Source organism: Scomber scombrus, chromosome 11 (assembly GCF_963691925.1).
Source record: "Scomber scombrus chromosome 11, fScoSco1.1, whole genome shotgun sequence".
Taxonomy (NCBI): Eukaryota; Metazoa; Chordata; class Actinopteri; order Scombriformes; family Scombridae; genus Scomber; species Scomber scombrus.
In genome coordinates this window covers 3,884,862-3,911,348 of record NC_084980.1, presented here as the reverse complement: position 1 = coordinate 3,911,348, position 26,487 = coordinate 3,884,862, and the positions used below count along the sequence as shown (strand labels likewise).

General features: G+C 41.0%; 1 protein-coding gene across 4 annotated transcripts; it reads left to right on the top strand.

The window, feature by feature from the left end:
• LOC133990445 (nucleoprotein TPR-like) lies at positions 1-23,687 on the top strand. 4 transcript variants are annotated; one of them, XM_062428762.1, is made up of 55 exons: positions 1-245; positions 1,036-1,140; positions 1,610-1,674; positions 1,884-1,974; positions 2,151-2,254; positions 3,242-3,406; positions 3,628-3,720; positions 3,988-4,068; positions 4,280-4,367; positions 4,674-4,811; positions 4,894-4,988; positions 6,063-6,260; positions 6,387-6,494; positions 6,588-6,811; positions 6,932-7,095; positions 7,261-7,385; positions 7,482-7,630; positions 7,753-7,915; positions 8,219-8,353; positions 8,468-8,608; positions 8,754-8,958; positions 9,072-9,274; positions 9,368-9,508; positions 10,556-10,672; positions 11,135-11,338; positions 11,457-11,641; positions 11,722-11,869; positions 12,169-12,306; positions 12,581-12,712; positions 12,849-12,979; positions 13,198-13,408; positions 13,524-13,673; positions 14,859-14,972; positions 15,148-15,231; positions 15,419-15,631; positions 15,972-16,010; positions 16,348-16,524; positions 17,076-17,187; positions 17,288-17,481; positions 17,612-17,682; positions 17,790-17,989; positions 18,193-18,372; positions 18,525-18,637; positions 19,062-19,136; positions 19,832-20,068; positions 20,154-20,355; positions 20,456-20,646; positions 21,001-21,081; positions 21,199-21,290; positions 21,832-21,944; positions 22,048-22,146; positions 22,266-22,407; positions 22,633-22,730; positions 22,942-23,040; positions 23,304-23,687. In XM_062428762.1, exons 1-55 carry the CDS (start codon positions 95-97, stop codon positions 23,351-23,353), a joined length of 7,524 nt encoding a protein of 2,507 aa, XP_062284746.1. In that variant the 5' UTR covers positions 1-94; the 3' UTR covers positions 23,354-23,687. The 4 variants fall into 4 exon arrangements, with proteins under 4 accessions (XP_062284746.1, XP_062284747.1, XP_062284749.1 ...); XM_062428763.1 differs by having other exon boundaries at positions 18,522-18,637; positions 19,832-20,065; XM_062428765.1 differs by having other exon boundaries at positions 18,522-18,637; positions 22,296-22,407.
• The last annotated feature ends 2,800 nt before the right edge of the window (positions 23,688-26,487 follow it).

Here is a 26,487-nt window from a genome sequence, read left to right as displayed (position 1 = left end):
TCAGCGGTTTAGTGAACAGGACAGAGACTCAGCACATTATTTCCCCATAGTTTGGAGTTCATTCACTGTAATTTTTCGGGGGTGCTAGTCGGAGATGGCGGCCGTCCTGCTGCAGGCTCTGGAGCGGACGGAGTTGAACAAACTCCCGAAAGGCGCTCAGAACAAGCTGGAGAAGTTTGTGACGGAGCTACAGAGCGCTAACGAGGCGCTCAGGACTCAGCATGAGCGCTACAAAGCAGACAGCGGTAAGTAGCCAAAGCAAACCTCATATCAAAAAGTTAGCAAGTTATATTTGATAGAAATGCAACAGGTTAATAATAATATGTCTTCTGGTCAATTCGGCAAATAAACCGGTGGCGTGTGAGGATTTATAATGCTGACAACAGCCCGCTAAACGTTAGCTACGTTGTTACTATGAGGCTAACTGTGGCGGAAGAGTGTGATGTCAACACTTTTTAAACATGACATTTTTATTTAAGTAGTCGTTTTGTGGTGTTTTGAATTAATGCCGAAATTAAGAACAATACCCAAATATTTGTTAAAGCTGTTGTAAAAGTCTGTGCTCCGTTTATATTTTTGTTATAAAGCTAGGAAACATTAAATGACACGAAATTGCAGTGGAGTTTGGCATTACTTCTGTGACGTCTGAATGAAAGAAAGCCATGTTCTTCTGGAGTCCATCCCACACTATGAATCACACCACGCTTCCAGGGAGAAATGTCAACTTTTGTTGGCTGAGAAAAAAACATTATGATTGTCAGTAATGTTTAAAACGTCTCTGGGATATTGGAACTTATTCCAATATCGTGAAATATGTATCAATGACGCACATTAAAACAAGGTGCATATGTCCATTTGCACAGCATGATGTTAATTTATAGAAGTGAAAACCTGTTGCTCTTTCTAACTTTAGTCTTTCAACACACAGCAGGAGGAAATTTGCGTAAAACTGCATTTGTCTCTGTTATGTAGTAATTCATAGTATGTGTATTGTATACTCATGTATTCCTGTTGCATGATTTTCTGCCCCTACAGAGCAACAGTACTTTGACATCGAGAAGAGACTGGCAGAGAGTCAGGAACAGTTCCTGTCTTCCACCAGAGACCTGCAGACACTCAAAGAGGAACAGAAAAAAATCAGTGAGTTTTCACACACATCTAAACTCCTCTTAGACTTAATTTACAGCGATCACCATGATTTTTTGTTTGCTTAATTGATGAAAACCCCACATTCTTCAATGTACTATGCTGTTGGCTTAAAATGTCGCTCTCAGGTGTGTATATAGAGTTCTTTTAAAAACTGAAGCAGTGTTATTAATTCAAATTCAAACCATTAAAACATTCAATTGTCTTACACAGTCATTAATGTCTTTACCCATGCAGCAGAAGATGTTCTGGCAGCGCATGTCAACTGAATGGCAAGGCTTAGCTTAAAATATAAACAGTATGCCCAATTCTTATTGTCATAGCTTCATTTCAAATCCAGTATCTTGTGACTTTTAACACACAGAGACTGATGGGATTTGTCCTTAAAGCACATGGACTCTCAAAACATTACCCAAAAAACTTCTTGGCCTTCTGTGAATGTCTGTTTTTCCTCTCTGCGCAGATGAAGAGCTGACCACACTGAAGGGAATAGAGGGAGAAACGTCTGAAGATAAACCAACACAGCAGGTAAACATATCTAGCATGTGGAACTGTGCATATAGCTCATACAAATGACATTCCAGCTACCAGTAAAGAAAAAAATCAAATAAAGTTTAATGAACTGTTTATTTAGAGTTGTCCAAAAAATAAAATACTTTACTTTATCTGCAAACTCCGGGAAATATTATAGTTCAAGTGTGTAATCCGTGTGTGTGTGTGTGTGTGTGTGTGTGCAGCAAACCAAGACCAAGTATGAGATCGAGGCAGAGAAGCGAGAGCTGGCGAGGCTGCTGGAGAAGAGAACGCATGAGGTGGAGAACCTGACAGGTGAGATCATATCACAGTTACACACAGAAACCTCCACTGTTTGTAATATGTTGATGCTGCATGTTATGTTTCCATGAACACTTTTAATTTTCTACTCAGGCATCTGATAATATAGCAAACTGTTTTTTCAGACTGTCCAGTTTACACATTTGAATTATGTGTGTGTGTGTTTGCAGAGGATGTGAAGCGTCTCAATGAGAAGCTGACAGAGACCAACAAAGTCAAGAGGGAGCTGATGTTACAACTAGATGGAATCCAGTCAACAGAGACCTCTGTACAGGTACACAGAACATTATGTGAAAGCCACTATTACTCCGTGTTGAACATTTATGAAGTTTGAATGTGGAACTGCTTTAATATGCAGTTCTTCCAATGGCCACTAGAGGCTGGACCGTGTGGAAGTCTTCAAACCACCCAAATTCGTCTGATATGCGTCTCCACCAGAATTAACATTTTTAAATTTAGGTTATTTTAGGTCATTAATTGACAGTTTAATTCTAGTGTGCTTGATCAGATGAGGCAGGACAGTTTAATTAGCATCTGCTTAAAAAAACAATTTAAGGTCGAAACAGAGCTGGAAAGTGTTTTTTTTGTTTTGTTTTTTTTACTGTCAACAGTTATATCCTCTAAACACTGAACCACTGTGTGTGTAACAATTTATCAGCTTCTATTTTATTAACACCAGATAATTATAGATTAAATGTCATCTACAAGTCTAGAGCTGAAACGATAAGTCAGGAAACCAGTAAGTGGAGCTAAAGGAAGTGAGGTGGTAATTGTTTAATTGACTATTTTTGTAAAGAAAGTTTTAGACTGATGGCTGGTCCTCTTTATTTGAGCAGCTTTGATGCCTCACTCTGTTCATGTTTGGAAGGATGAGGAAAACTACAGATCTCTCAGGACAAGTCATTCAGAGTTGTGTTGAGTTTAAATATCAGACTGCATGTTGGCAAACTAGAAAGTTCATCAGACTAGAGCTAGTGTGACTTATGGGAAACTGAAAGTGTAAGCTCATCATCTTACTTAATTATAATATAGCAGTAATTCTTATGGGTATTTTTTTGTTTTTGTTTGTCACATTAGAAATTATTACATTATTGCTGATCCAGATCATATTTATTGTATTGATTTAATCGCACATAGGCACCTGGTGTCCTGCTTCAAAACGGTCTTAACATTAAGAACCACAATAGAAATAAGTCTTGGGTTTTTATTGCATTGTATAATCTTTAACTAAATGAAGATGTCCATGGTTTGTGTGTGGTAGCACCGGGAGAAGCGTATGGAGCAGGAGAAAGAGCTGCTGGAGAAGAAAATCGAGTGGTTAACCACAGAACTGAAGACCAAGACTGAAGAAGTGCTCAACTCCAACAGAGACAAAGGCAAAGAGATATTGGAGCTGCAGGGTAGCCTGAAGAACAGCAAGGAGCAGGTAACACACAAACAACATACACAATATACACACATGTAAACAAAGCCTTCTAGCTGAAAGCTGCTCAGAGACAAAGTTTGATGAGTAGCTTTATATTAAATGTTTGAAGGTTTAGAACATTCTTATTTATCTATTCTTCTAAATGTAAACAGTTTCATTAAAGTATCTATAAAAAAGAGAGATCATGAGTCACAGCATCCTGATATCTTTTTCTTCAACAGGTGAACAGACTGGAAAGTCAGCTGACCTCTCTGAAGGTAACCAGTGAAAGCCAGAGTAAAAGAGCTGCAGACCTCAACAACAAACTCAAACAGGTAACAAACACACCAGCAGGTTTAAGATTTAGATATAATAATTACAGGAAGCTGCCTCAGGTTGCTAAAAAGAGCTTCACAGACTTTGAAATAATCTTCTAACCCTCAGGGATACATCAATAGGTGATATAGAAATGTACTTTTCCACTGGTACAACAAGTAGCATTTATTTAACTTCATATGTACAGGACAAAAATCAACCAGGCCGTGTAACCTTAAAACAAAGTAGTATTATCCATTGCTCATATGGTTTGTATGTCTCTCCAGGCTAATGACGAGCGGGCCGCCATGGAGGAGAAATACCGCAATGAACTCAACGCTCACGTCAAGTTGTCTTCACTCTACAAGGTGAGAAACACTGCAGGACACCTGGAATAAATATTAACCTTAAAAACGTAAAGAACATTATGAATAAGAGGCTTAGTCTCTACAACTTTTACTTTTATTTGATCATCTGAATTCTGATTGAAACAGAGCGATTCATCTCTCCCGTCTCATCATGTCCATGTTATTTTTTTTTGTATGTAATCAGTATTTGGTGTGTTTGTTCTTCCTACAGGGGCAAGCAGCAGACATGGATACTAAGAACCAAGAACTGAACAGAGCAGTGGAAGAGCTCAGCAAGCTGGTTAAAAGCAGCGGGGAAGGTACGACTCCAGTCTTTATTTGACTTGTCAGTGATTATTGTTTTGTTTTGTGCACTTTGTAGCTTGAAACACATCATTTCTGAACTTCTTTGCCACCGTTAGATGTTCGACTGACTCACATTGTCATAAAAAAACCCAGATTTAAAAAAATATATTCTGAGATCTGTAAATATCTGTCTGATTTTGACAATGTATGGTATACCAAGTACCTCATTTTAAAAAACCAAAAAGCCAGTGTGTTGCAAAAAATGCCACTAAATATTATGGATGATCTGTGTAATTAATGTCACCTTGATGTCCTTGCAGCCAACAAGGTGCTGGAGAAGAAGGTGTCAGAAGGAGAAGAAGTAAAGAAACGCATCGAGGCAGAGCTCAAAGAGAAGATCAAGAAGATGGAGAAAGAGCTGGAAAACTCTACAACCAAGGCTGCTGGCAAACACTGCTGTAAGTATTATGTATATAAGTTGTTTGTTTGCTAGTAGATGTAAATGTGACCGGCTTTATTTACCCATGTGTTCTGCTGCAGGTGTCCCCTCTCTCACTGAGGAGCAGCTGGACTCCATGTGTCCTTCAGCAGCCGCCATCGCTGCCATCGTCAAACCTGGGATGAAGTTCTTTGACGTGAGTTTAATGAGACAAACAGGGACATACTTTCCTGCTATCAATACACATTATGTTATTGTATATCACATTTAAACATACCTGAACTTCACACTTTAAAACACATTAAAGGTCCCTTCAAAACTATATCAATACAAGTTTATTCCTTCATGTTGTAATTGAACATTTAACACTAGTTATCTAACCAAATTATGTTGTTTCTTAACTGACACTATTTCACGCAAGGTGGAGTCATTTCTTCTTCTTTCTTCAACTTTCTTCACTTAATTCTCAAATAAATTATAGATCACAAAGCTTTCATTTGGTGTCAAAGAGATTAAATTATATTGGGATGAGTCATCGAATTTTTTAGTATGATCATTTGAAAATTGTGTCCTGTACTGTTGAGTATATTGAGTTTGATCTATTTTAAAGGCCCAACTAGGGGCTACAATTAACTAAAATTGGTATTTGGTATTTGGCATTGATTCATGATTATTATTTGTCCATGTACAAATAAACATTCAATTGAAAAAAAGAAAATTAGACACCAAATGTCAAGGCAAGGCAGCTTTATTTTTATACTGCATTTCATACACAGGGGGCAACTCAATGTGCTTTACATAAAAACGAAATATCATGGGATGATTAAACAGTAAAAATTGGAAACATTAAAACAATTAATACATTAATACAATTTAAAAAAAGAAAACCCAATCACCTGGTACAGAAAAAGAGAAATCAAACAAAATGCTAGACTAAAATAGAGCATAAAATATAAGAGTGCAGCATAAAATAATGATTTGTTCTAAAATTATTTGCCAAATAAATGAAATGCATTAAATAAATTCAAGAAAAGCTACTGTTTTCCACTACTTCTTGTAAGTATTGAAAATCAGTTTGTTTTGAATTGAAACTTGAGATTGTTAATCCATCACAATAAGCAGTCTTCTGAAAATGGTCAGCAGTAATCTAAGATATATGCAGATAAAGGTGTCAAATGTCTCTGCGACTTGTAGATGTTCCTTTTATAATGAGGGTGAAGTGACCACAGTATAACTGACACAGTTCTTCCTCTGCCTCTGTGTTTTTTAGATGTATAATGCGTATTCAGAGTGTCAGACTCAGCTTCAGCTGGAGAAGCAGGAGACCAGGAGAGTGAGCACGGTGCTGGATGAGATCGTCCAGGAGGTGGAGTCCAAAGCGCCCGTCCTCAAACGTCAGCGGGAGGAGTACGAGAGCATGCAGAGATCCATGGCATCGCTGTGTAACAAACTGGAGCAGGCTAGAACGGTCTGACACATATTCCTGTTTGTTAAAGTGCACATTTTAGTATTCTGTCAAGTGATACACGACCAATAACACGATATTTTCTGATGTAAAACTTACATGCTGTTTGATTTTTTTTTTTGTCATTAGGAGATCTACAGTTTGCAGAAAGAGAAAGAGGAGATCAAGCAACGCAGTGATGCCGTGGAGAGAGAAAAAGTGAGGACAGAGAGACAGCTGGAGGATACATCTACACAGGTACACACAGAAACACACACTCAAGTGATGACAGTGATGAAAACACAGACGCCTTTTTTTCTTTTCTTATTTTACTTTTCGTCTCTTGTCCAGGTGTGCAATCTCCTGGTGGAGGTGGAGGAAGCCAGAGGTAACCGGGTGAGCAAGGGCGACGGCAGCTCCGCCGACATCTCCAGCACCACCGAGGTCAACAGCTCACGCCAGCTGTCCTTCCGCAGCGTGGAGGAGCTCCAGAGGCAGAACCAAAGCCTGCTGGGAAGGCTGAGGGAGGTGGAGGAGGAGAACGACAGACGGCAGAACCAAGTAACATCAGCACGGTAAGATTAATCCTAATAACTACAATGATCATCTGAATCTTCATTTAGAGCCCCGCTTAATTGGTTTTAACTGTGGTTGAGACTTCGATGGTTCATGGCTGTCTCTCTGCCTTCTTCCAGTGTGTCCGAGTTGGAGGCCAGTGTGGATAAACTTCAGAAGGAGGTGGAGCAGCTGAGAGAGCACAGGAACCAGCAGAAACAGCTGGCCGACTCCAACGCCAGACAGAGAGACATGTTCAAGGCTCTGCTGACTCAGAGCACCGGCTTCAATCTGCCTCCTCAAGGTGACAGATACATACTAACACTTTGCATAGCTGTTTACCTATAATGATTTTAATAGTAGTTGATATATATAGAACTTTATATACGGGCAATTTAAGGTAAACTTTTTTAAACATGTATGGTAATGGCCTTTTTAAATAATGGGTCAATCTCATGCGTGTCTACAGGTCCAGATTCTTCCTCTCAACCTGCACAAGTTCGTCCCTCAGTCCCAGCCACTCGCTCCACTCCTCAGAGAGCTGCTGCTGCTGAATCTGCTCAGACTGCTCAGACTAAAGCTGCTTTAAAACAGGTACATACAAACATCTGCACACACACTTCATATGGTGGAAAGATATCTTTGCATTCAGAGCCTGTTCTAAGCAGATGTGTATCTGTGTATTTCCAGTTGAACGATGCCTTCACTCTGTATAAGAAAGAGAAGGCAGAGAACGACAGAATGTTGAACGACACCAATGACAGGCTGCAGAGGCAGCTGACAGAGCTGCGCTCAAGCCACGCCAAACTCACCTCTCAACTGGAGTTCAGCAACAAGAGGTGTGCTAAAAATAACAAAGATCAGAAATGTTTGGACTCTCCTCTGTGGTCTTTTTACTCTTGAGATCACTTTTCTGCTAGTGTATCCATCTTTTTATTGTGTGTGTCTGTGATAACATCAGGTATGAGATGCTGCAGGATAATGTAACAGCCTACCGTAGAGAGATCTCCGCACTGCAGGACAGGAACCAAAAAATGGGTGCGACGGCCCAACGACACGAGCACATCATCCACACAATGAGCCAAGACCTGAGACAAGCTAACGAAAAACTGGCTCTGGAAGAGGTGAGGAGGAAGACAAGCTTTTTCTTTTTTTTCTTTTTTTTAAGGAGCTCAGCATAGATAAGCAAACACCAGAGAGATATATATACTGTATATATACTGTGAGACATGGTTACACATTTACAATTTTACTGTATAAATGCATCAATACTTTGAATATTGCTAATAATATGCAAGGGAAAATAGTTTTACTTCATAGCTCGTGGTAGGTACATGTCTTTGAGAGATAACCCAAAGCGCTTGTATATAAAAACTTAAACTTTAATTATATATATATAATTTTTAAATGTTCCCCTCTGTGTGCAGGTGCGCGTGGAGAACCTGACTAAAGAGCGAGATATTTTAAGACAAGCAGAGAGTCGACTCAATCGAGAGAAGGAAGCAATGCTGGCCGAGCAACGTAACCAGAACCTGCTTCTCACCAACTTCAAGTCAATACAGGTACACTGACAAGTATTTTATTCCAAAGTTTTGCGATATCTTATTACATTATTATTATTTCCTTTGTCTTAAATTGTCTTTTTTAAATTGGTCTCCTCTCTTATGTGGGTCTAGTTGACTATAGAGCGCACAGAGACGGACACTCGCCAGCGACTGAACAACAAGATAGAGCATCTGGAGGCAGAGCTGGCTTCAATGAAGACCAAACTGGAGCAGGAAGTAGCACAGAGGCACACGCTCGGACGCACGATGGATGTACGTAGACTGTATATGTTAAATGCTTGTATTCATTTACTTTAAAAAGTGTGTGCATTTTAGGATTAGACCGATATGGAGTAAGTATTGGCCTGCGTGCCTGAATTGAACCAATCCAATGGACCTTCCACCACCTCCTTTGCAGGCCCAGCTGTTAGAAGCCAAGAAACAGCTGGAGACTCAGAACACCTTGTACCAGAAGACCAGGGACTTGTTGCGTAGTTCTGAGCAGCAGGTGACTATGCTGAGAAACCAGCTGGCCTCTGCTTCATCCTCTGAGGCTGTCACCACCTCCAGCAATGCCGCCACCCCGGCAACCAGAGCGGCAGGCCTCAGAGCACCATTCAGAGGTAAACAGCAGTCCCGCAGTAGTGACCGTTAAGCCTGAGGGGAACAGATTTCATCATGGTAATACTGTGAGTGCAAGTGCTCCTTTTCAACTGTTTCCTTTGTGTCTGTACAGGCGCAGTACGCTCTCCAGCTACAGCAGCCTCCCAGCAGTCCAGCCAATCAGAGCAGGAAGTGGCAGAGGTGAAAGCTCTCCTGCGTGCTGCTGAGGAACAGAACAACGAACTAAAAGAGCAGCTAAAGAATGCTAATGCTGGCGTAGAGCAGTACAAATCTGTGGTACTGACTATGGAAGACAGTGTGAAGAAAGAGAAAGAGGTACACTTCTTCTACCCTCTGCCCAATTTCCACAACTATCCATGCACACACACACACACACACTAAACCCTTCTTCTTGATGTCCTCCCTCAGTCCCGCTCCCATCTGGAGATCCGGCTAAAGGAGTCGGATGAGGTGCAGAAGCAGCTGGAGAAGAGGATATTAGAGGTGGAGAAAAAGAAGCAGCAAGAGCAAGAAGAGAACAGGAAGTCTGTGGACGCAGTGGAGAAACAAGTAGGCTGTCCAAATGAACATCTGCTGCATCCTGTGCTTTGTAAAATAATCACATACAACAACCTTACAGAGACATTACACATATTGTTGTTCCTCCCTGTTTAAAACTCTGTTCAGGCGGTGTCACCATAATAAGGTGCATTAGAGTTTAATAGAGTAATACAATCAACAATAGCATATTAGCAAGATCACACATTTGTTTCTGGTGATATGATAGAGGTCATGTTAACACAGTAACTGTTGTTTAGTCAGGCCTACAGACTGTAGGGATGCTAATGAAATATGATGAAAATGAAATATCTCAACATCTATCTGATAACTATCTGATTAATTGTACAAATTCAGCACAATCATCAGGTCAAAATTTCACTTTTGCACAATACTTTAGTTTATGACTTAAAAGCTGACAAACATATAACATTCCTATCAGTCTTTAGTTAGTATTTCAGTTGCATGCTAACACACTAAAATATGATTTGGATCATGGTAAACATTATACCTACTTTACATCCCCAAATGTATAATTGTCAGCATGTTAAGTGATGCTGGTGTTAGCATTTATCTTGAAGCACATCTATGGCTTAGGCATAGCATGTGGGTACATATATAATCATAATTTTTAGAGGTTTACAATCAATTAATGAATTAGTGAATCAGCACAAAATTAATCTGCAACTATTTTAATAATTGATTAAGTCAATTTTGTAGGCAAAAAATCCAAAATGTGTTGTTTCCAGCCTTTCAAGTGTCAGTATTTCCTTAGCCTTTTATAATAATATAAAGAATGTTTTTGGGTTTCTGGACTTTTGGACATTTTATAGACAAGAGAAAATAAACAGCAGATTTTAGCTTTGGCCATGTAATGGTAATAGATTAATTAGTCATTTTTTTAGTTACACATTTAACCTCACAGTAATATATCAAAATGAATAAGGACATACTTCTGTGTGACTGGATTCATGTTTTTAGGCACAATAAAAAAAGGAGAACAGTTCCAGCTTCATGAGGTGTTTATGTTGTGTATGGTTTCCCTCTTGTCTCGTCCAGGTGTGTGAGCTGCAGCGCACACTGAAGTCCAGCCAAGCAGAGCAGCAGGAGGCTCTGGAGAGAGCTGCTGCTGCTGTTACACTGGAGCAGAAAGCTATACAGGACAGCCTGCTGCAGGTTCATTAATACACACACTCACACTCACACACACATACACTCACATACACACTCACATGCACACACTCACACACACACACACACACACACACTCACACATACACTCTCGCTCACACACTGTCACACAAACACTCTTACACACTCTCACTCAAACACTGTCACTCAAACACTCACTCAAACACTCACTCAAACACTGTCACACAAACACTCTCTCACACACACACACACACACACACACACACACACACACACACACACACACACACACACACACACAGTTTCACACACTCACACACATGCCTCTTAAGAATCATCTACATACATAAATAGAAAAGCTGTGTTAACCTGTGTGAGCTTTGTTTTGCAGATAGAAAACTTGGATATATTTACTTTTTTTTCAGTGTGTGTTACTTTTCTCTCACTTTGCTCTATCCTGTGTTTCCTCCTCCATCCTCCTCTCAGACTAAACTAGCCGGAGAGGCTCAGGCTAAGTACGAGCGGGAGCTCATGCTGCACGCTGCTGACGTGGAGGCCCTGCAGGAGCTGAAGAAAAGATCCCAACAGGAAGCAACACAGAAGAGAGAACTGGAGGAGCAACTAAACAAAACCACCTCCCTCATGCTGGAGAAGACTGCTGCCTGGAACGCCATGGAGAGACAGCTGAAGGTGAGAGGACTAAATCATCACTGAGTCCTTCAAGATAACTTAAGATGTCTTTGTAGTGAGTTAAATGAATGTAAAAGTCGAGTGTTTCTGATTGGTGTGGACTTTGACTCTCCTTCAGGATGATTTGTCCAGTAAGAATCGTCGCTCCGATGAGCTGGGGACACAGAACAATCTCCTGCACCGGCAGATGGACGAAATGGCCTCTAAGAGTCGTCAGCAACAACAACAACAGCACCAGCACCAGCTTGATCTGTCATTCAGCGAGGAGGGAAAGACCACTGAACAGATACTAGAAATCCTCAGGTACATGTGGAAAAATTTCAGTTTTTTCAATAAGAAAATCATTACGACAGAGTTTTAAAATGTGTGTGTGTGTGTTGTAGGTTTGTGCGGAGAGAGAAGGAGATCGCCATGGCTCAATGTGATGCGTCAGAGGGAGAAGCTCTGCGCTACAAGCAGCGAGTTGAACACCAAGACAGAGAGCTGAAGGATCTGCAGGAAGCTGTGAACGCTGAGAGGGAGAAGATGCAGGTGGGAAATGAAAGGATGGAGGGATTCAGTTAAAAAAGGAATTTGAGACTCAAATTTGTCATTCTAGTTTATGACCTTATGTTCTGAACGTTTTCGAAGATTGTTAGACACCTTTTGTAGTGAATTATGAAGCCACTATTTAGCTGTGAAACAACAGTCTGTGACAGATTGTCTTCAGCTGGGACGTAAACCACAACCCAGAAAAAGAAAAGGTTCTAACTTGCTGCTAAAAACAGCAAAACTGGCATGAGAGAATATTGTTTATTATAATGTCTCTTTCTGTCTTGTTCTTCTGTCAGGTCACAGTGAAGACTCTGGCCCAGCAAGAAGAGCAGCTGAAGAAGATGGAGAGTATCAACTCTCTCCAAGAAAACAACAAGATGCTGAAAATGGACCGAAATAAACTGGAGCAGGAGCTGCAGCAAGCTCAGGCTAAAGTAAGAGTCACATATCGGTTGTCTCTAACTTGTGTTTGATTGTTAGCCGTGGCTAGTTACCTAACACAGTCCTACTGTCATCTCATGATAAAATAAATGTACAAAAAAATATCTAGTATAAAGCAGTAATTGTATATAGAGAAGGCAGGTTTGACAAAAATGAATCTGGAATAGTGTCAAAAGTTAAACCTCACTACACCTGCCACTGAGTACAACTGCAACAACTCTAAGCTCATAACATGTCTCCTTTTTTCTGTCTCCTTGTGTCTATTAGCTGACCAAGCTGCAGTCAGACATCAGCCCACTGCATCACTCTTTATCTCAGCTGTCAGAGAAGAATGGCTCCCTGCAGGCTGATAAGAGGATTCTGGAGGAGGACCTGAAACGCTGCAGAGCTAGAGTGCAGGTAAGTGTACTGCTTCTCCTTGACTACTACAGGTATCATGTGATCACGTGTTCTGTTTTCTCACAGATTCATCTTTAAATTTTTACATCTACTGTATTAACTTCTTTTTAACCTCGAATGTGTAACTCTCCTGCAGCAACTGGTGAGCCAGCAAAAAGACGGAGATGTTGAAGAGAGGCAGAAAGTCAACACTGAGAGAGAAGCTCAGCAGAGACGCATCACACAGCTGATTGAGGAGACAGCTAAGCTAAAGACTGAACTGGCCAGGTAGAAAATGCACTGAAACTACACACACACACACACACACACACACACACACGCACACGCTCTTTTAGACTTTTCTAATGTTATCAGATCAAATGGATGGAATTCTGATACTACAGCAGGTCATTTAACTCTCACTGCCGGAAAAGGGGAAACAAAACTTCCGCCCTCCAGCTTTAAGAGTAACATCTGACCTGAGGTGATTGTTTCATGTGCTTCAGATCCAACGCCAGCAGTAACTCAGCCCAGTCTCAGCTGCAAGCCTTCAGAGACTCTGTGGCCCGTCTGACGTCAGAGAGGGACTCTGCGAAAAAAGAACTGGAAACAAAGACTAGCGACATCCTCGAGAAGAACAAGACCATCACCCAGGTGAAGAAGATCGGACGCCGCTACAAGACCCAGTACGAGGAGCTCAAAGTCCAGCATGACAAGGTGGGAGAATCAGCAGCTGAGGAATCGGTTAAGGTTAAAAAAAACTCCAGTAAACAAGCAGTTTATTATGGATTCAAACTGCAGTAGTGATCTTTGGTGTATCTGTGTGTTCCAGCTGGTGGAGGAAACAGCAGCTAAAGCTGGAAGCGAGGCAGGTTCGAGTCAGGAAGTGCAGCAGGAGCTCACTAAAGCCCAGGAGGAGCTCAAAAAGGCCAAAGAGGAGCTGACCTCACTGAAAGAGGAGGTGCAGAAAAAACAGGAGGAGGTGAGCACAAAGATATTTTAGACCTTTTAGGTTTTTATTACACCAACATACAGCACCACAATTTATTTATTCCAATATTTTTATTGCCATTGTCCTGTGTTACAACTTGAAGAAAAACATACTGTAATAAAATGACAGTTTGGAACCAGAAATACATACATTATACAAGCACCTACATCTACACACACACACACACACACACACACACACACACACACACACACACACACACACACACACAACCTGCACCAATATCAGACAGAACAAATGAAATAAAATATTTCCTCACCTTGTTTACAGTTTCTTTTCAGATAAAGCTTAAAATACCTTCCTTTATATAAGATGCATAGTGTTTCTACATGTTCAGTCTGTGGGTTCCCAGTTTAGGTCTTTCTCTTTTCCCACTAAATTATACTTTAATTACAGTTGCCAGATGGAACTATGTACAATACAGACTATTCATAAAACGTTTAGCATCATGATTGAAGGAGTACAACAGCAGCAACACAGCTGCAACGTGTTTACTTATGAGAAATACACAAAAGATAAATCACAAATGTACATACTTTTTGATGTTGTAAACTGGTCACATAAGTCATGAATGTCACTGGCATAACCACTGGAAACAGTTATCAATGCAGGTGGCCGAGTCGAGACAGTTACACAAACATTTGGTACAGGGATTGGACTCTGTTGCAAAGTACAGCTGGGACGGGTGATGGGGGCATGGAAAGTGTTTTTTTTTAAGATCCAACAAAAAAAAACCTGCTATCAACAGGAATATGAGGGCAGATGAGTTCAGAGCAACGTAGCCTGGGTTATTAGTCCAGCAACACACACATTAATACTCACAGAAAGATGCAGGCATTTACTGCTTTGCCTTGTTGAAGTGCAATGAGTCATCAGAAAAGTCAGTGGGTAATGTGGACTAACCATTGTAAAATGATGTTAATTATGCAAAACCAAAATGTAGGAGGAAATAAGAACACATTTATTTTATTTATTTTGCACATACAAGAAAGAAAAAAAACATAATACAAATTTGTTTTAACGTTTACAACATAAAAACACACAAATACAAACAAAAGTAAAAAACTAAGGTGTTACAAGTGTATCGACAGATAACTCAAGATTTTGTAGGGCAAGATTACATACATAAATCTTTAAATTGATTTGTTTCATCAGGCTCAGAAGTCCCGGCAGGAGTCGGAGGAGGCCCAGAAGGAAATCCAACAGAACAAGGACAAGTCTCAGGAGGTTCAAAATCAGCTGACACAGAACCAGAACCAGCTGACACAGGTACTGTAGCATATTCAGATTCACCTAAACTACCACTGTCTACAAACTGTCTGATCTGAGCAGGATGTGATAGATGTGAGATCTGAGATGTTTAGAAAATTAGAACACTGGTGTAAAATAAGAAATGGAGACTATTGAAACACATTGTCGTCATTGTCAAATTTTGCCTCTATAGGTGCAGTCCCAGCTGTCCCAGGCACAGACTCAACTTCAACAGAGCCAAAAAGAGCATCAGCAGGCCAAGACCCACACCCAGCAGGTACACAGCGCTGCCAGGACCAGAGCAACACCTGACACTCATCTCATCACTCTCATCACACCCTCAAAAACACACCTGCCTATTTTCTGGATTTGTGACTGACATTTGAAATGATTGGTACATTTGTTCCTCAAATTCACACAAAATGACCACAAACCCCACAATCAACCTCCTCTGTAAATCCCAGGTACAGAACCAGTTGAAATCAGCTCAGTCTCAAGCTCAGGCCCGTCAGAACCAGATCCAGCAGATCCAGAGGGAGCTCCAGCAGGCCAAAGAATCCCTCCAGCAGAACCTGGCTAGTCAGAAAGAGCTACAGCAGACACAACAAAGCAGTCAGCAGAGCCACAACCAGGAGGTGACCAACCTCAAGACTGCTCTGAGCACAGCAGACAACAAGGTAACACACTTTCTCATTAATGTCTTTTGTTTGTCAGTTGTTTAATTTGAAAGAGACCCCCAAAAGGAAATGTCAACCTATATTTGTATATGTATTTAAATGAATCATTTTTAGTCAGTCTTATACATAATGGACTCACAGTATATAAGGAGCATTGTTGATCATTTGCAGTACAAACTATTGACATTAGGTTAGTATTATAAATTAAAGAAGCCTGTTTCTGAGAGAGAAAATCATTTTTAGATTTCTCAAGATGTTGCTGTTGTTGTATTAAGATACAAGATATTATGTGGATTTTTGTGCAATATGTCAACTACGAAATGTGCTTTCCTCCTAACAGGTGACTGAAGTCCAAAGCCAACTGGACAACCTGCAGAAGGTCAGAAAAAACTTCATACAAAAATGTCTTTATTAAGAAACAGCACTACATTAATGTATGGTGATATGTGATGATAAATTAAAGGGATTTATGTACTAAATAGTTGGATTAGCTAATAATTTGTCATTTAATTAACTGGGGAATTTATTCATTCAGACTGATGTTGAATCTCTTTGAATTAGTCGTTGAACTTATATTCCCTATCACTCCTCACTCCTCTATCCACCCCCCCTTTATTATTCTTTCACCCTTCTATTATATTCATATCACTGTTTCATACTTTCATTCTTTCTTTTCAAATGTCTAATTAACCCACCTAATTGTTCCTCTGTGTCAGACGGTTGCCGAGCGTGAAGCAGACGTCAAGCGTCTGCAGGAGCAGCTGAACGAAGCAAACCAGGCCAACGAAGCGAGCCGAGCCTCGCAGAGCTCCCAGTCTATCCAGGCCAGCGACGCTAACCTTGCTAGTGCTAACCAGGCACAACAAGAGGAGCTGTCCAAACTCAGACAAGAGGTACTTCCACATCCTGCATTTCTTTATTGACATGTACATTGTTGCTAATTAGTAGGAGATTATTAGTGGGATTTGGCTTTTACCTACTGATATGAACGACTGCGTTTCCTCTAATAATATTAGCACTGACACTACATGAGCATGGGTAACCAGGGTAACTTGGCTAAACCAGTGATCATGCTACAACTAAGTGGTGCACTGCTAAAATGTTTTGCGTGGAACAAACAGAAGCAGATTAGAAAACAAGAAGGCAAAAATACAATTAGATATCTATAATTAGAAATAAAGGCCTCTCTCTAATATAAGCCTGCCTCTAATAAAGGCCTGTTAACCTCTGCAGCTGAGATACATAAAGACCCCTGACACTATTAGAGGAAATATGCTATCTCCTATAATGGAAGCAAAGTGGTCTGTGGGTTATGATGTTTATACAGATTCAGTTTAAAGTGGCAGTGAAGGAAAAAAAAGGGCTATATTCAAGATGAGGAGTTTCTTCAACATAATAATGAAATAAAACACTTTGATGAGTAATGATGTTGTTTTTTCTCCAGCTGTTGGACTGCAAGAACAGAGAGGAGCATCTCAGACAGCAGATGGCTGACAAAGAGGAAAAAACTAAGAAGGCCTTCATGGGAGCCAAGACCAAAATCAACCAACTCAACGGTAGGTTACACACACACACACACACACACACTACACACATTTTTGTCACATTAGTTTAAGAGTAACCTTCACTTTGTTTTCTTAACCCTTGTACTTGTAGCTGCCAAGGTGCAGCTCAGTCAGGAGGTGGAAGAACTGAAACAGAGTAAGGAGGACATGGAGGCGAGGATGAACGCTCTGAAGTCTCAGTATGAAGGAAGACTACTTCGACTGGACAGAGAACTCCGAGAACTGAGAGAGACGCAGACGCACCCTGACTCCAGAGAAGAACCACAGGACCAGAGTGGATCTAAGGTACACACATCATCTCTGTCTCACCAAAACAAGCCATATATTTTCAATCATTCTGTGTTACATGCTATAATTATAATGTAATATGAATGATGTTTATAGCCCCTTGTTACATTCTCTACTACTGTTACAGGTGGCTGATCAGGCTAGATCTGCAGACCAGAGACAGATATCTTTAAAGAGTCCAGCCCAGGACAGAGGAAGGTAACTACTGAAGACACACACACACACACACACACACACACACACCAGAACCACTTCTATTCATCAAGCTCTTCAGACTAATAACTTTTCTCTGTTTCTGCCGTCAGCTCCAGCCTGTCCGAGCCTCCCACCGCCAACATCCGCCCCACCACGAGTACTCCATCTCCCAGCAACAAGCCGAGCCCCTCCCAAGGCAGCAAGACCACGCCCCGCGCCAGTATCCGACCTATGGTTACCCCGGCGACCATGCCCATGCCGACACCCACCGCCACCGTCATGCCGACCACGCAGACCGACAGCCAAGAGGGTGAGAGCAAGAGAAGTTCAAGGGCTCACATTTGTGGGTCAGAGTTCACCAAAGTTGAATTAGCCATATATTTAAATGCTGATGTGACCCAGCCTTTATGTAGAATGTACATACTGACTGATCAGTGGTTAGATTGAGGTTTAGACGATGGTTAAATCTTAATTGTTAAGTGTAAGAGTGTAATGTAATGTCTCTCTCTGCAGGAGCCTCTGTTCACTCCACCAGCACCAGTCTGGTGAACACAGCCTCATCAATAACTCAACCAACCAGCACTCAGACCACAGCATTTGTTCAGCCCACCCAGCAGCAGGCAACCAATCAGGACGCAAGCTCCAGCGTGGAGCCAGAGCGACCATCTACATCCTCCTCTCTGATTGGACCAGGTGAGCAGAAACCTGAAGAACAAGAAGAGTTTGACTTAAACACCATAGTTTTTTTTTTTGTTATAGTATGTAATGAAGTGAAGTGTACTTGAATACGTCTTGTCTTCGTATGTGTGTGTTTGTGTGTGTGTGTGCGTGTGTGACTCAAGCAGGTTCAAAGAGAAACAGAGAGGATGAAGAGGAGGAAGAGGACAACAGACCAGAGAGTTCACACACCCCTCCAACTTCCAAAAAGCTTCGACTAAGACCAACAATGACACCACAGGTAAGAACCCAGAGACAGACTGTTTAGCATTCATGGCCTCTGTTACTCACTGTGTCATATCTATATTCATCCTTCTTTTTTTACTGCTACCACAAAGTATAGGTGTGGCACTTATAGTTGTTATTATGCACTTCATACTTTTAAGCATTCTCATATTCTATTATTGATAGTTATTTATTCCTCTGTTTTATTAAGATATGTGTGTCTTCTGCTGCATATGCTTTTAAGTTGATGTGAATTAGTGAACAAGCGAATTAAAATTAATATGCAGTAGAAACTAAAATTCATTGGATAAAATATAAACAGTTGGAAATGTGTGGTTTAAACAGCTGCCTACAAAGACTGAACTGAACTTAACACTAAAGAAATGAACTGACTTAGGTTGTGTCATGAGCTTACTACAGCTGTGCACTGTGTGTTTCAGTTGGAGGGTGATGAGGAGATGGATGAAGAGCTCGGGGATGAAGGAGAGAGACAGGATTCTCCTGATGACAGCCAGGTCAGTTACCAGTTTAAAAAAAGGAAGATCAAGAAAATAATTGACATTTGATACTTAGTTTTTCATCCTATTGTTGAAAGAATAACTTATGTTTAATTCATATAGTGTTCAACCAGTGTGGTTATTTCAATTAACACTTCTACTATTTGTGAAATTACCATTTGCTGAACTTAAATAGACAGATCTTTAAATAGATTTTAAAATAAGTTAGAATAATTATAATAATGTCTTTATTTGTATAGAACCTTTCATACAAGAAATGCAGCTTGAAGTGCTTAAAGTTAAAAGCAAAAAAAATCAAATTTAAGTTAAAAATTGTTGCTGTATGTATCTTTAAATAATCACTACGCTTATGTAGTGCACATATAATGTCTAATAAACAGAATATCAAAATAAATCCAGTATTTTCATGCAAAAAATAAATATGCCCTGTTCTGATATTTAGCTTTTTAGTTAACAGTAAAGTTCCATCTGTCTACCGCAATAATTGTGGATGAGACTAGTGCAGATACAGATCTGTCAGTTAATTGAATGATAATATGATAATACTGAGAATAATTTAATGTCTGATATTGTTTTTCTGCAAAAAAAAGTTGTCAAAGATCCTAAAAATGACATGACCTCCTTCTCTGTAATTCAAAATCCAGAATCTGTGAATATGTAACAGTGATAATACTTTGATATTTGGGTCGTAGGAGCTCCCTGAGGAGAGTTTTCCTGTCTTGAATGAAGGGGACGACATCGATGACGAAGGTGTGTCCCAGTCCGTCCCCTCTGATCAGATGTCCTTCCAGGGCTCCTCTATGATCAGAGACGTCATCGTGATCGACACGGACAGCGAGAGCCGCGAGAGCAAAGAGGGGGAGGAGAAGCAGGAGGATGATGAGGAAGAGGAGGAGGAGGAAGAAGAAGAAGAGGAGGAGGAGGAGGAGGTGCTGCTCGGTTCACTAACTTGTTAAAGTGGCTCATAGTTTGATGTGTTATGTAGAGTTAATTTTCTTCTTTTACTTTTCTCAGTATAAGGAGGAAGAGGATGATGATGAAGACGAGGACGATGCAGGTGACAGCGGGATGAGGGGAGGAGAGGAGAGCAATGAGGGGAGCAGGGAGGCTGAAGATGAAGGAGCGGAGGAGGAGGAGCCATCAGAAGGCACCAGCGCCGAGGAGAACGTATGTGGAGCGTCTTCAGATTCTCAGCGTCCCTCTGAGCCGTCACACAGTGAGCACAAACTGCACCTCTTACACTTTCTACTCTTTTTACATCTCACTTTCAAACCAGCTAATGTAAGCCCCCCCCCCCTCCTTTTGATCTCTTCCAGGTGAAGGCAGCAACAGCGCCACGTCAGAGTCCGACCCCCCCAGAGACCCCGTACATCTCCCCCCTACTTCCTCCCCTTCCTCTTCCTCACTCACACCCCGCCTGCCCCAACCCCGTAGGCCCCCACACCCCCTCCCTCCACGACTCTACATCCAGCCTCCAGCTCAAGAACTGGGACCCCCACACACACAGGTACGCACGCACTCACACACACACACACACACACACACACACAGCTTGATCAACATCGACAAATGATGTGGATTTTATTACAAAGATGATGCGAAAAACATAATTTAAATAGCTAAAGTGTCATTTGATCACATCAATCAGACACCATTTGATCTTTACATAAAAAAAAACCCCTTTTGATAAAATAGAAAGTTGGAAAGGGGGCTGTGATGCACAAGATTGATGATTAGTGTAGAGGTGTGTGTGATTTTTTTAACCCTTACATACTGTGTGGGTCAAGTTTGGAAAAAAAAGAAAAAAAAGAAATGTGTTTAATTGTTAATCTAAAACTGATTTTGTGTGTTTGTCATCCAGAGACAATCCTCTCAGCTGCGCCGACCATCAACAGGACTTCAGCGTGGTGGACTTCAACTAACTCCAGGAATAGGCAGTAATGTAAGAAATGTGATGTGTGTGTGTGTGCATTATATATGATGTATGCTCATATATACTGTATGTACTCTGCATACGAGGTAAATGTTTTGGCTGAAAAAGTGTGTTTGTGTGTTGCAGCAACATTTCTTCGATGATGACGACAGGATGGTTCCCAGCACTCCCACTCTGGTGGTCCCACACAGAACTGATGGCTTCGCTGAGGCTATACAGTAAGACACACACACACTTACATACACACACACCTACAATATCAGAATGTATACAATTGCTTACTTTACAAAATCCAACAAATGACTCCTTTAAAAACATTTACAGTAAATATAAAGTTTTTTCCAACCTGTATTCTCAAAAGTAGCTCATTCCAGCTGTTTAAAAAAAAGAAAAAAAAGAAAGTATGTCTCTGCACAACCATAAATGTGTGTTTGTAATTGTTTATAATATTTATATTTAAAGGTAATTAGAAATGGTTTGCATATTCAAAGTAAAGAGGCAAATTGTGAGAAATCGAAATGTAGCTGTTCTCTCATAATATGAGTATAAATGCCACATGCAATTAAAAAATAAAGTCTTTTTTTATTCATTGAAACTGTTTTGGAGTTAATACTGAGTATAATAATCCCTAGCTGGGCACATTTTTAGGATTTCTTTTGCAAGCCTTCTTTCAAAGATATATTCGTGCACTGTACAAAAGCAGACTTAATTAGGAGTAGTAATATTCATACTTGTCTAAATAGTCTTTCATCTCTTCAGCTCTCCTCAGGTTGCAGGTCTGTCCACCAGGTTCAGGTTTGGACCTCCAGAAGATCTGATGAGTCAGTCATCAGGCTCACACTCTGACCTGGGACAGCTGGCTTCTCAAGGAGGTACAACACACACACACAAACACACTGTACATACTAACACCTCATCGTGCCTCATCTAAAAACACTTCTGTTCATTTTTGAACATTTATCTTGTCTGGTGTAGGTCTGGGTATGTATGAGTCTCCTCTGTTCCTGGCTGCTCATGATGAGGATGGAGGAGGAAGAAGTGTCCCCACTACACCTTTACAAGTGGCTGCACCAGGTAAGAAACACACACATGCATATCTATACTGTAGATTATATCAGGGAACAATATGTATCAGGATCATTGAAACAGTAATGATAGATAGATAGTATTTCCTGACTCTCCGTCTCTGTCAGTGACGGTCTTCACAGAGTCTCTGCCCTCAGACAGCGCTGACAACATGGCATCCCAGTCCGTTCCCATGGTAACCGCCTCCACCGGGATGGCCTCGGCTGCAGACGACGGAGATGAGGTGTTCATTGAGCAGGAAGGAGACGGGTGAGTGACTTTTGACCAGTCAGGCCTGAAGTGTCTTTAAAGAGATGTGACAGATAGATCAGTTCACTGCAGCTTGTAGGTTGTCAAAGTGACTGAAAAACACACTCTTAGGTGGTAGTTGTATTATTTTTGGTGTGTGTATATGTGTGTTAAGCCTAGTGATAAGTTGGCACCTCTCCTAACTGTGTGTGTATGTGTTGTATGTGTGTGCCTTTGTGTGTGTAGCCCTGGTATTGAGTCTTCATTGGACAGCCAGGCAGACATGGAGTCAGCAGGACAGCAGAGTGATGATGCATCACTTCCATCCACCAGCCAAGTCCCTGGTATTTATTGTTTTTCCTTTACTGGAATTCAGATTTTAATAGAATGTTTCTCATGATGAACTCCAACAAGCTGTTTCTTGTTTGTATCGGTGACTGCAGTAAGAGGACACTTTCAAATAATTCTTTTTTCTCATATTCTTCATCATTTATTAATCTGGAAATGTGTCCTCTCACTGAATGTTTGACATCAGTCTCACTGCTTTATTGACAGACACCAGCAGTCAGCGGCGCAGTCAGCCTCTGATCAGCAGCCTGTCAGGCAGAGGAAGCAGAGGGAGAGGAGACGCCAGGACGTTACTCAGCCGCAGAGGTAAAAAAAACTCAAACTGGACTCAGGAACTAAACAGGAGGGACTATGCAGACCCCTACATGACATTTAACCTCTACTTGATGCATATATAAAAAAAAAAAATAGACACAACTCACTCTGCATGTAATGATGAAGCTGTTTATTGAATGAAAGAAAGGCAGAGAGCAGTATTACACACGGACAAACAACATGGGGATGATATAATTAACAGATGATGAAGCATCACCGCTATTATAAACTGCTTTCCTAATGTTTGTTCTCAGGAAACTTTACTCGAGGAAGAGGAGCCATGGGCAGAGGGAGCCTCCTTTAGTGATCCTGTCACCAGCACTAAATCTGTCATCTTATCCAACAATGAAACACAAAAACAACGCTCTGCTCCGCTCTCACATTATTTTTGTTGCATTTGGAGACACTGGTATCCATAGATTTGCCGCCCATTTAGAATCAATAACCACACTATAACAGGATAGATATGAGAGCTTTGTATGTGTGTGATATTTCCTCTGAGTGTTTTAGTTCTGTTTGATCATTTTTTTTGTTTCACATGTACTCATGAGAGCAGTATTGCTTTTGTAATTTTGTTAGTGTCTGTATTGCTCTGTCATTGGGCTGTTAATACACCTGTTTTAATAATAAAGTCAAATAACGAGTAACGGCGATGTCGTGTTGTTTTATAATCATAGTGGGAGTGGATCATTGGATTTTTTGGTAGAATTGAGTTTCAAACAGAATGAAGACATTTGTAAAGTAGAGCTGGTTGTGCTGAAGGACAGAGCTGCTTATCTCTTCTTTAGGGTTTCTCCTAGTTACAGCGCAGCCACACTTTGATGGAGTTGGCCAGCTGAGGAGGGTTAGCGTTGGGAGCGGCCGCGTAGGGGTCCACAGGTGCCCCGGCGGGAGGGCTGAAGATGGGTAGGGGTGCGAACACTGCAGATGGGTCGGGTTTGGCCAGCGCCGGCAGGTCACCTGATATCTGGATTTTGAAGTACAGAGCTGCAGAGAGAACAGAGTGTATGACTCGGCTGTTTACTACATCAATGATGAGAGATAAGCTAGGTCAGCATCTGATTAGAGAAACCTCCATGAGACACTAAAATGTGGCACTGGTATAATATACATTACAGTTTTCTCTGAATGAATGACTGCACATCCTCTAATCTTATTACATCCTAATGAGAATCAACAGCATGCAGTGTGAGAGGTTCTTACGTCCAGAGAAGACAAACTGGTGATATTTGTCACTCCTCTGGGGGCTCGGCATGGACAGAGCTGCTGTGATCGGGCTGGGGAATCCCCTCAGAGACACTTTGAGGTTGATTACTGCACCTAGAACACCCTCTGTGTGTGTGAGAGAGAAATACAATTGAAAAAAAAAACAGTAAGTACATTTCAGAGAGTTTTAGCCAAAGTCTCTTAGTTGGCCAGGGTTTTAAAGGAACAGGCCAACATTTTAAGAATAATGCTTTGTTACAGATATCACTTTCATCTTATGTTTAAATCAGAGATGGTTCTGCCTGCAAGGAGATTAGCCTAGTTTATAGGGGTGGGGGAAAAAATCGATACAGCATAGTATAGCAATATTTTGCATGGCAATATTGCAAGTATTGGTCTTTTATTATAGGAATTGCGAATGAAAATTGAAGTTTTTTTTCCTTTGGCAACTTAATTTGCAGGTGAAAAAAAGATAATGAATTGCAATATATCGCAGCATATCGAAATATATTTAAAATCGTGATAATATCATATTGTGGAGCCTCTGGTGATTCCCACCCTTACTAGCTTAGCAGAAAGACTGGAAACGGGGGGGAAACTGCTAGCCTACTTCTGTCAAACATATCATCTGATGGCAACAAACACTTCCCCAAAATGTCACACTGTTGTTCCTGCTTGTTAAGTTAGTAAGTCATGTTACTGACCAGCCAGGTTAGCGGGGCGGCTCTTCTGTGGGCTCCTGGATTTCATGTTGCAGGGAGGAGTGCTGCCTGGTGGGTAGGTGAACTTCTGCATGAGGTCTCCTAGAAGAAAAGACAGAGACAGTTTGTCATGTCCACGAACCGTCAAAAGAAACAGTGTGTACATCTATCTGTGAAGAGGTGACATGGCTCCATACAGCTGCATGCCTTCATACTGGGAGCCAGTACTAAGTCCCAACTGGGAGACTTGAAGCTCATCAGGTTAGAGGTTATCTCTCTCTTTCTTTGTGTCTTTCTTCCTCACCGTTCTTAAAGAAGTAGATGGTCTCTGGTCTGGCCTTGGTGGCTGGTAGTGACAGAGCAGCGGTGATGCCTCCCGTCAGACCTGGGAACTCTGAGGTCAGAGGTTTGGGGAAGCCGGGCTCCAGCATCATGTTCTTGTCAAAACGCCAATACTGGTCTCCCTGGTGAGGAAGATGAGGAGGAGAGGTGGAGATGAAAGGTTGGTGAAATGGTATTTGACTGTGATTTTTTAGTCAGCAAGTAAAAGGACAGAAAACTGGATCTTATTAAGTTTTATAGATAGATAGATAGATAGATAGATAGATAGATAGATAGATAGATAGATAGATAGATAGATAGATAGATAGATAGATAGATAGATAGATAGATAGATAGATAGATAGATAGATAGATAGATAGATGGATAGATGGATAGGTAGACAGACAGTAGTATTTCTACCTTGATAATGTAGGTGTTTCCATGGCAGTTGCTGCGTGTGAACACAGTATCGATGGGGGAGGGGACACCCAGAATGTCTGCGATGCTCTGTGGAGGAGCAGCTGAGCGAGTGACGGGGTCAACTGACCAGAACAGCTCACCTGAAACACAACATGGAACTGATACAACTTACACTGACTCACATTAACATGCACAGATCACACAAACATCACATAGATTTAAAATATATAAACACCGTATTGATATTTTATGCTTATAATATATATTTTCTTCTCTTTTATCACTGAGTCATCACACACTTAAACATACTGAACATGGAGACAATAGAAGCTGATATGATACAACATTTACCCATAAGAGCAACTGGACCTGATGGTTTTTGATAACACACAACACAAACACACTGACCTTTAAATATCAGGATGGTCCCATTGCTGAGAGCTGTCAGTCCATTCATGGGAGCGTCGCTGCAAAGGTTAATGTCGATAAGCAGTCCTAGACACACACACACACACACACACACACACACACACACACACACACACACACACACACACACACACACACACACACACACACACACACACACAAACACACAAACAGATTTCTGTCAGAAATGACTGTCCAGCTGCTTATTTGACCTGAGAAGATCAAATCTGTTAAAACACCATTTTTGATGTCATCATTGAATTGAAACTTAAATATATATTTGGTCAAAGTGGGACACACACATATATCCACTGGACCGTTTGTCCTACCTGCTCCTGCTCCTGCTCCTGCTCCCTGAGG

Coding starts and splice junctions, on each gene's coding strand:
- LOC133990445 (XM_062428761.1), top strand. CDS start 95: ATGGCGGCCGTCCTGCTGCAGGCTCTGGAGCGGACGGAGTTGAACAAA. Junction 8,959..9,071: donor CCTCAGAGCACCATTCAGAG/GTAAACAGCAGT, acceptor GTGTCTGTACAG/GCGCAGTACGCTCTCCAGCT. Junction 15,232..15,418: donor CCAAGACCCACACCCAGCAG/GTACACAGCGCT, acceptor TGTAAATCCCAG/GTACAGAACCAGTTGAAATC.